General features: G+C 38.7%; 1 protein-coding gene across 2 annotated transcripts; it reads left to right on the forward strand.

Annotated features, from left to right (window-relative positions):
• Nucleotides 1–234: 234 nt before the first annotated feature.
• Nucleotides 235–9,025, forward strand: TNO1 (TGN-related, localized SYP41 interacting protein). 2 transcript variants are annotated; one of them, XM_078578937.1, is made up of 7 exons: nt 235–823; nt 1,714–1,974; nt 2,040–4,736; nt 5,500–6,606; nt 8,096–8,234; nt 8,340–8,421; nt 8,785–9,025. In XM_078578937.1, exons 1-7 carry the CDS (start codon nt 527–529, stop codon nt 8,888–8,890), a joined length of 4,689 nt encoding a protein of 1,562 aa, XP_078435063.1. In that variant the 5' UTR covers nt 235–526; the 3' UTR covers nt 8,891–9,025. The 2 variants fall into 2 exon arrangements, with proteins under 2 accessions (XP_078435063.1, XP_078435064.1); XM_078578938.1 differs by having other exon boundaries at nt 236–823; nt 2,040–4,712.
• The last annotated feature ends 1,449 nt before the right edge of the window (nt 9,026–10,474 follow it).

The following is a 10,474-nucleotide window of genomic DNA, read 5'->3' on the forward strand; positions in this document are numbered from 1 at the left end:
CCATTTTCATAACTTTTATGTAGATTCATCACATTATGTATGAATTGAAATGAAAACTTCTTACCAATTATCAATGTCTTACCAACAGAAAGTCAATTCAATACATAATTAAAAGTTCATATTGTAAAAGTAGTGATTAATATACGAAGAGAAGTACACATGAAATTATAAGATAAATTATACATCATTCATAGTTTCATACACAGATCGTCTACTATATAATACTCTCTCTCTCTCTCTCCGTTAGTCCTCTGCTGCTGCTCTGCTCGACCCAAAGCCCCTTTCAATCTCAGAGAAGATCCAGATCTACTGCAGTTATCTTCAAGATCGCAATTTTCCTGTCAGATTCTTTCCTTGATTCATGATCTGGGATTTTGATTCTTCTTTACTAGCGTGATCCGAGGGAGACATGCGATTTGCTGTCTTGGGTTTCTCATGATCGATCCTCTAAAAGCTGATTCTGGGGCGTGGATCGTGGATTTGATCCTTCCTCGCGAGCTGAATCTGCCCGCGCGACCAGATCCTCATGGCGAGGAGCTCCGTGGAGTCCATGCCAAGCTCAGAAGGAGAAGAAGATGAAGGAAATGTGGTTATCGGAGATACCGATCGAATTTCAATGTCACAGTCGTTTCCGCAGCCAGCGAATTCTTCTACCTCGACGAACGACGCTCAATCAAAAATACTCGGCGAGGAGGATCCTGAGTCGCCTGGGAGTCGTAGCAACAGCAGTGGAGATGGTGGAATTACTCGGCAGTCTTTGTCTGAGGGCGATGGGAGCAGCAGCGAAGGCGTGCTGGTAGAACATCCCCTCAATCCAGATCAGGTACTGTTTCATGTATTTTCCTCATAAAAAAAGAAGAATCCTTTGAGTTTTTCAAGAATCGAAGTCGTTTTTCGTTGTACAAGAGGATACCATTGAACTTTGAGGAAATAATTTCGATTAGATTCAACCAAAATTGTTTTAAACTTGGCTTCTTCTATATAATATTATTCCCTTTTAGTCTCGACTAATTGTCTCTGCTGTCAATTGTCTATTCTATATAGCAATGCTATTTGGGTCTCTAATATCTTCTCAACTTTATCTAAAATATCTATTATTCAACTGCCTTTGCATCAGTTAGGCCTCCCCTTATAGGCTGCATGAATTGCCATTACGTGATTATGACTGTTTTCAGACTTTTTCTCAATCAATTCTATGGCTTCTTCATCATCTTATCTACTCATGAATTCACCCATACTATAAGAGTCTGATGAATGCTACTAGACCCTCAAACGGATATCATTGAGAAATAAGAATCTCTGTTATCGAAAGATCTTCTGCTGCTATTATTGGTTCGATTGCATACCTACTTTAAAATGAATAAACCACAGTTCCCAGAATTTACATCTTCCACCTAGACATTCACCCTGGAAGCAGAAGCCCTTTTGAAAGAGCGTATTAAGTAACATCAATGTCAGCTTCCTTTACTTACTCTATAGGTGATCATTCTAGAAGAGGAAAATTTAACTAAATCTGTCTAGATCGTTTTTTATTTTGATTCGCGGAATCCTGACAAAAAAAGAATTTGGTTTATGGCGTTTTATCTTGATCAGGTAAACCACAGATGTTCTTCTTGCGGACCTCTCGTTTAACTTTGATGTTCTTCTTGCGGACCTCTCGTTTAACTTTGATATTCTTCTTGCGGACCTCTCGTTTAACTTTGAGAAGTACAGGATTCGAGGTCCCATGGTGATCCTGAGAGCAGTGTTCTAGTGAACATCGATGGATCCATGCATGAAGGCGATCGAGAGTCAGAAGATGGAGGGAGAGAAGATACCTTCGTTGATGCGCCGGACGATCTTGGATTCTCGGATGGGCGAAGCTCCACTGGTCTCGACCACCCAATTGTTCTTGTTGATATTGATCAAAGCAATGAGATCTCGCGTTTAACTATGAAACTGGAGGCAACTGCTGCTGAGTGCGCCAAGTACAAGGTTTGTTGTCTTTTTTTTTTCTGTGGAGAAGAGAACTTTTACTTTGAGATTTACCTTCGTTTCAGGAAGAAAGAGAGGCGTATGGTAGGGAGCTCGTTGCTCTTCACCAAGAACTTAAATCGATGGTTGATTATAGTGCTGGAATTGCAGAGGGAGCTGAAGGAGTAGATGATATTCTAGCCTTGAGCCCATTGAATTCAGTGGTAATGGGTTGCGCCAAGCTTGCATCACATCTGAAGAGTAATATGAATGAGCAGCGGACACAAGTTGAAAACTATGTGAGAGATCTTAGCTCAATTGTCAGTGCCAGGGAAGAAGAGATTGAGGCGCTTAATTTCAAGGTAGCTGAGAAACAATCTAGTGAGGGATTTGTGGAGAGATTGCTTTCTCTCACCTCTGTTGTTAATATGGATGATGAAGATGTTTTTGATGGTTTCTCGCTCGTTGAGAAGAGGACGGCTGAATTGGTTGAGAGATATTCTCTAAATCTTTCAGAGGTTTATCAGCTTGCGCAGTGCTTATCTTACGTTGGGCCTGATTTTAAACTATCTCATCATCATGATCTAAGGATTGTTTTTGAGGCAGCACGCCGGGAGCTTCTGGAAGGAAAGAATAAAGAGGAGTATTTTCTGAGGACCATAGATGAACTTAAACAGGAGAAGGACTCGATATCTGAGCAACTGCATGAGGCTAAAGCTTTGCTGGAGCAGGCGGAGAATAAGTTCAAGACCGCAAAGGAAAAACTTGGCATGGCAGTTACAAAGGGGAAATCACTTGTGCAGCAGAGGGATTCTTTGAAGCAGTTATTAAACGAGAAGACAGCTGCACTTGAAAGATGCGCTATTGATCTTGATGCAAGAACTGAAGAACTTAGCAAGCATGAAGCTATGCTTGTTTCAGTTCAGAATTTGATGTCGGGTCAGAATGCATTCCAAAATGAATTGGAAGTAGTTCTTTCGCAGGTTGAGTATCCCATGGATGGGGCATCAATGGAGGCGATTGAAAGAGTTAGTTGGCTTATTCATCAGAAAAAACTTGCAGCGGGGGAGATTCAAGGGTACAACCGTCTGCGAGGTTTACTTTGTTCTGCCGACTTACCTGAGGCTTTATTATCGTCTGATTCAGAAGTTCAGCTTAAGTGGGTTTTAAGTTCGTACGTGGAAAGCAAAGAAAAATTGACGAAACTTCAAACCGAGCTGTCCAGCGTGGAGTCCGCCCTAGCATCGTCTGAAAGGAAGCTCCTTGAGACAGAAAAGAAAAACGATAGCCTGACCGCATCTATTATTGAGGAAAGAGGGGAATTCGATTCATTAAAATTTGTGAATCAAGAACTTGACTTCAAGTACAATGAAATAGTGGAGAAGATGTCTCATATTTCATCAGAAAGAAATCAGCTGGTGGATGCACTCATGGGTATTTATGGAGTTGCAGAAGGTGAGTCTTCGTTAGCAGTAAATGCTCTCATAGAGGTCTGTCTAGGGAAGGTCAACGAGTGGAAAAGAGTTGCTCATGAATCTTCCTTCTACCCTGAGGGGCTTGAAGTGCTGCAGCGTTTATTATTTCTCAGAGAAATGGATCTAGCACTATATGAAATGATTTTAGGGGAAGAAAACACGAGTAGAACAGCGGTCACAGAACTGTCAAATCGATTGATGCAAGCCAATGAAGAGTTAACATCCCTGAGAAACGAAAACGTTGCCATGAAAAAGGATCTTGATCGTGTTGAGGAGAGGAGCGCGTTGATTAGGGAAAAACTATCTATGGCTGTTAAAAAAGGGAAGGGCTTGCTACAAGATAGGGACAGCCTGAAGCTTTCATTGGATGAAAAAAATTCTGAAATTGAAAGCTTAAAGCACGATCTTCAGGGCCAAGAATCTGAGACTGCGAAACTTAAAGAACAGATAGAAACTTTGAAAGCTGAAGTAATGCTAATGAAACAGCTTGAGATTAACGAAGTTTCCTTGAAAGAGGAAATAGAAAAATTAAAGGAGCTGTTGCAGGACAGCAATTACTCTTTAAGTGAGGTAGTTACTGCTGTTGATGGTATCTGTTTGGCTTACAGTTTAACTGAACAGACTCCACCAGAAAAGCTGAAAAAGTTATCTAACTATATTAGTGAATTAGAGAGTGTTAAATCTTCGATGAGTCAGGAGTTGGAAAGTTCAAAGGTGGAAGTTCTCTCTCTGGCTAGTGGTTTGACGCTTGCCAGCTCAACTATAAGGGAGTTGGAGAAGGGACTTTCTGAGATGGAGAGGAACACGGCCACGCAATTAGAAGAAAAAGAAGACGCACAGCTCCAGAAAGCTTCTGCCGAACAGGAACTAAAAACAGTGAAAAAAGATGCAGATAGCCTTACTGACAAGTTGACGCAGTCTTATGTTACCATAAAGAACCTTGAAGATGCGTTATCTGTGGCAGAGAACAGCATCTCCAGTCTTACTCATAAGAAAAAGGAAAACGAAGAAAAAAGTGAAGAAGAAATTAAATTGCTGCGTACAAGACTGGTGACTTGTGAGAACGAGTTATCCGTGGCTCATTGTCGAATACAGAATCAGTCTGACGAACTGGCTTTTCATCTTAGGAATCTTGAACTAGTTACCAAAGAAGATGGACTGTCTTTCATGATGGTTGAAGGATTTAAGAAAAACGCTGAGTACTTGCAGGATGTTGGGCTTTTGATTGACAAGATTTGTGATAAAGTTACAGAGAGCGAACTGGAAGCCCGTCCTGTTTCAGAGGTATCCTGGTTGTCTCTGTTCTTGGTATTTTTCTGAAGCATCATCTTCTTGTATCACATGGCAGCTGTGTTTTATTATTATTATGAAGGAATTAATGAAGTTTTATCTTGGATCGAAAGGACTGAGTAAGAGAAGAAGAATTGGGTCTAGAGGAAAGAGAGAAATAACAAACGCAGGGTATTTCGTTTATGGTTAATATTTTTTTGAGGAACATTTAGGGTTAAGAATGTATACAGATCGTATTGGGCTAAAAAAATCATGGCCCAATACGAAGGTACAACAGCTATGTTGAAGGCTAGCCTGACGCCTCAAATTATGTGCCACAAGACGCGTGATTTGTTCAACCTGTTAGTATAAAGTTCTGATATTTGTGATATCTGAGAACCTCTTGAAGCAAACAAAAACTGATCAGATGAAATGAACTATCACGTGTTCACTGTTGTTATATCTCACCCCATTTATGTAGCTACAGAATTTCCGCATGTGAAATGGGATGTTATCAGATTAAACCATTTGCCAATGAACTTCTGCCATTCGCATTCTCTTGTCATCTTCCTCTGTTCCATTATTCTTAAATTTTCTTTTTGAAGAAGCTTTTTCTTAAAATATATGCACTTTTATGGTAATATCCAGTGTATGAAATGTATATTTTCCTCATTTTTCCTATTTTCATTATTTTTATTATCCTTCCTGAGTATGTTGTTTCATTAGCCTAGAATGGTATTTATTTATTTTTATTCAACTTGTGCGTATATGTCATTCTCAGACCAATCTCATACATTTGCAGAAGGATCCACATTTCCTGAAGCTTTTCTCCATTGACCAGCCTGTTGATGCTTTTGGCACTGAAGCGTCCATTCTAATGGAGAGGTTCAGGAATTTCTCTGGTTATATAGATGATCACATCTGTCTCCTGTCTCAAGGTCTACAATCAATACTTAATGATGTCACTCGAGTGATGGATCAAAAGCAAAAGCAAGAAGAAAAATTGAAAGAACTGGAAGCCCATAAACATGTCCAAGAATTGAAAGTTCTCGAATTACAGAAGAACATGACTCTCCTTCTCTCCGCAAGCAGAAAAGCTAGTCACGATTTGCTGGTTGAATTCGATGATGCAGTGAGAGAAAGTGAGAGTAGTGTTCAAGACGAATGTGAAAATGTCGCTATAAAATTACTGGATGCTGTTGAAAGGGCAAAAATCGAGACCCAAAAATTTTCAAGTCTCAAGTTTATTTCAGAGGACCATTTGATGTTGCTGAAGGAAAGACTACTGGATACCCTTTTTGATCGATTGAAAACTATTGAAGTTCCTTTCAGAGTATTAGATCTTGGTGATGACAGCTTTGCAAGTCCTATTAAAAGGGAAATTACTTCAGGCCCGGTGGAAAAATTGCTTTATATCCTGGATAGCGTTTCCAAGTTTCAATTTTTAGTTAACTCAATGATTCATGAGAAAGATGAGATGCAGTCAAGGCTTCAGAGATATATCAGTGAAGTCCAGCAATTTAGGGAGGCCTCTGAAATTTATGCTGTAACTAATCAGAACTTGGAAGCCAAAAAAGCTGACTTGGCTAATTTATATGAGGCTTTGGAGAAAATCGTAATGAAGTTTGGCGGAAGTGAGTTTCTAGAAAGCAAGAGACCCGTCGATACAAGGGGACTATTACATATCCTGGAACGGCTTGTGGTTTCCTCAGTTCAGGACACAGAAACATTAAAGTCAAAAGTTCAAGAACTTGGCGCTAAGTTGCTTGAGACTCAAGCTTCAAATGAAAATCTGTCATCTAGAATTAAATTGCTGGAGGACTCGGAGTCAGACATTGGAAAGGAAAGGACCTCCTCTGAAGGCTCTTCAGTTGTCATCGGTCCAGAGATTGTTGAAATCGAGGATGGGGTAAGACTTCTCGTATATTTTCTAAACCTTGATCCATGAACCATAAACTCTCAATGTTAAACCCTAACCCTGAACTCTGATATTCTAAACTTCTAAAACTCTAACACCCTAAAACTTAAAACCCATAAATACATAAACCCCTAAGTTCCTTACCCTGATTCTCGAAACCCTGAATGTTAAGTCCAAACCCTAAACCCTAAAACCCAAGAACTCTAAAATGCGAAAACCCTGAAAACCTATTCCTAAACCAAACACAAAACCCAAAGAAATCGAGGGTGGGTCAGATTTTCTATACGCACTCCTTGCTGATGTTTAGAAACTTAATAATTTTGGTACCAATTTCCGTTCTAATTTATTCTGGATTACTCCGTTTTGTTTTTCGATTCTTAATTTGTTGATGTATTTAAAATCCTATCAATGACACTCTGACACTGAGAGGGTCATTTTTTTCTTTTTTGTTTCAATGTTCACCTCCTTTTCGTTCTTTCATTATTTGCTGTCACCTATACTTTAGGGTATATTGCAGAGTAGCTTTCCGCCTTAATTTCCAGCTGAAATGAGAAATCTTAATTTAAAATACACAACTTTTCATAATATTCTGCAAAGTAGAAGGCAGTATACTTTTAAAAATCGAGGTGCTTGTAACATTCTTCATATTCATTTGGAATCTTCAAAGTCTGCAATGATGCTCTCATAATGTCTGATACAATTTCAATTTTGAATGACAAAGTTTAATCTTGATTTTTTCGATTATAAGTACACCTTTTGTAATTTTGATTTCAGTTCATAAACTTTCCATTTTTCTTCACTATCAAGTAAAGAAACTAATTCAGTGCGGAAGCCAGAGAAAGGAAGAGAGGATAGAGCATGGTGGCAGAAGGATCCCCTTCTCAGTTAGACTAGAGGGTTCCCTGCCCTTGTAATGCCCCTACTTGTATAAGATAATACCAGCGCAAAAGTGTTCTGAAGACTAGTCGAAAGGAGTTTGTAGGGCTTAGAAAGAAATTATTTTGCAAGGCCATATAACTTTATTGGTTTTTTCTGAGACGGGCCCAATTTTTTAATATTTCCTTAAATACCAGGGTTTTAATATTTCTGTTCAGTTTTCATATTTCAGTCATCTTTTCTTCTGTCTTCTGAGCGATTCATCATTTTATCTGAAATGGAACCTTTTGTTTAATCCAAAAGGCACGTGGGTATATTTCCTTGCTTTGTAGTTTTTTTTCTATTCAATCGTCCATTCCCCAAGGAGGATGGAATATGCGTGTTTAGATTCTGGGGAATCTTTCTCCATGATGAATTCATCCCTTGAATGACATAAGATGCCCGTTCCTGACTAAGAGTGGTTTATATTTTTTCTTATTGCATGGTTTATGTGTCCCAAATCATGATGTATTTTCTTTGAAGTAAATAAAAAATACCAATGATGCCCATCTTCTCAATTGTCGTTTGTCTTTCGCATGCTTCATCGTTCAATCACATCTTTCAGGGGCATGTTGGGAAAAAAGTCTCGGCCGGGTCTGCAGTTGCGATGAGAATAACACGGAAGGCTTCAAGTGACCATCTTGTTCTCAGCGTCGACCCAGAATCAGAAAGACTGATCGGTCCCCCCGAGATAGATGACAAAGGTCGTTTATTCTCTTCAACGGATCGATCATATAAATTACAGTTTTCCAACATAATATATTAGTTCTTTTTTTTCCAACATAAAATGCTTGTTTTTCTTTATTCAGGTCATGTATTTAAGTCACTAAACGCATCAGGCCTCATCCCAAAAGATGGAAAGCATCTTGCGGATCGGATCGATGGTATCTGGTAAGGATATTTTTTCCGTCATAATAATGTCGATCTTCTTCTGAACTTCACAAACTACCCTTACGCAACAGAATTGTGTCGAATAGACGTTGTAACAAATGAAAATATCTTTCTTTAGAAAAAGCTGGTTTCCTGATGTTCTCATTTTTAATAGAACTGATAGGTAGATATCAATGAACGGGCCTTTTTCTAGCATTTTTTTTATAAGTCACCCTTTTTAAAACCCATTAATCAATTACGGAAAAAAAGTAGGGTTAGTTCTTATTCTGAGTTGATTTTAATTTAGGAACAGTTTTTCCACTACATTTTGTTCCTCCTGATTATAATTATTTTTCTCTATTTTTTGCACTGGTTATTTTGCAGGGTATCAGCTGGTCGGTTGCTCATGGGCCGACCGGAGGCGAGAATGGGCCTTTTAGTCTACTCCATTGTGCTCCACATATGGGTAGTCCTAGCAACCATCTTATGATGAGGGTCTGCCCACTACCATTCTTTCGTAAAATTCTAATTATTAATGTTATCATGTTTATTCACAGGTTTATATATAGAAATAAGTGGCAGGTGTAATTTATAATCTTCTAGAATGCATTTATATTGCTCTCTCTCTCTCTCTCTTCTGTTCGACTTTTGCGGGCCACTCATCTGTATCCATCTGTCTGTCTATCAGTCCATCTATTCATGTTTATCGGTCTATGCATCACTTTCTCTTTTTGTCCGTGTATCTATGTTTCTCTCAACTTGAATTTTTGTCTTTATTTCCGTCTCTCTCCCTCTGTTTATCTCTTTGTTTTCAGTCTGTGCATATCTGTCTCTGTTTATTTGTCTCTCTCTCTCTCTGTTTGTTTTTTATGACAATTCATCTCCCTTTTTTCCAGCCTATCCTTATCTATCTCTTTTTCATTCCTCTCTCTCTCTCTCTCTCTTTGTTTTTTATCTCCATTTATCTCTCTGTGTTTTCAGCCTGTCCATATCTATCTCCCTTTTAATGTCTATCTCTCTCTCTCTCTCTCTGTTCCTTTGTTTTTCTGTCCATCCATACCTCTCTCTCTCTGTCTGTGTCGCTGTATGCTTTCTGCCAATCCATCCCCTTTACAAACATATACCAAATCCTCAAGTACATGATGAAATGAAGGGAAAACAAGGCCCAGTGTTTTAAATTAGGTTGTCCAAACTTTCTGTAGAGCAGTATCATTTTTCATTTCTTGTTAATTAATTGGAGGGTCATCCAAAGCACAATGTTCCACCAACTATTAAAGTCTATAGCTCTCAGTGAGAAGTCCAGATGTCGAGCCAATAACATTGTTCATCATAACACAAGCCTAACACAACCATGTATAGAGAATAGTAGATCACATGTAATCTACTTTTGTAGTCTATTGACAAATATTTGCCGGTTCAAACACTTCATTCTGGGAATGTTAAAACCTCCAAATCTCTCAATAGGGATTAAGTGCCCATTAGCAGTGAGAAATTTGTTCTCGTTTGAATATCCCATTTATCCAATAAAATAATATTATTTATCATCATATGATCGGCAATACCATAATCAAGAATCCATATTTCTTATGTTTCTCCCTGATATTAATAGGAAACCCCCATATCTCCATGGAAAATATTGATCATGGGATAAGCTAGTATAGGAAAAATTATTGGTGCCTGGTGCAATATTTGTCAGACCTATGAGGCAGAGTAACAATGGAAGGCATCGCTAAGTTAGTCCGTAGGGGTTGGCATATACGCGAACTCTTGGCACAATCTTTCTAATTGCTTTGATAAAGAAAATATTGATGACCTGATAATTGGTTAAGAATCACCAATGTATGATTCAGGCGGATGACTTTGGGGTGGCTGTTAAGGGGGTCCCTGATCAACCCATAGATTTTCAACTTCAGTTCCTGGCCCTTTTCATATATTTCATGTATTTTCATTGCTAAGGGACTAGCAGTGATTAAGGTTGAGGGGATTGATAACATGCATCTGGGACTTCGATTCTTACCATTCCCAAGTGATTTTAATGCCTAAATTTAAAGTTATTGATGCATGCTTTTGTTTT

The sequence above is a fragment of the Wolffia australiana genome, chromosome 7 (assembly GCF_029677425.1).
Source record: "Wolffia australiana isolate 7733 chromosome 7, ASM2967742v1".
Lineage (NCBI taxonomy): Eukaryota > Viridiplantae > Streptophyta > Magnoliopsida > Alismatales > Araceae > Wolffia > Wolffia australiana.

Bases quoted from the DNA above. Each gene is read 5' to 3' on its own strand.
- TNO1 (XM_078578937.1), top strand. From the start codon at position 527: ATGGCGAGGAGCTCCGTGGAGTCCATGCCAAGCTCAGAAGGAGAAGAA. The intron at 6,607-8,095 runs GTAAGACTTCTC...CACATCTTTCAG, and splicing joins TTGTTGAAATCGAGGATGGG to GGGCATGTTGGGAAAAAAGT. The intron at 8,235-8,339 runs GTCGTTTATTCT...TTCTTTATTCAG, and splicing joins CCCCGAGATAGATGACAAAG to GTCATGTATTTAAGTCACTA.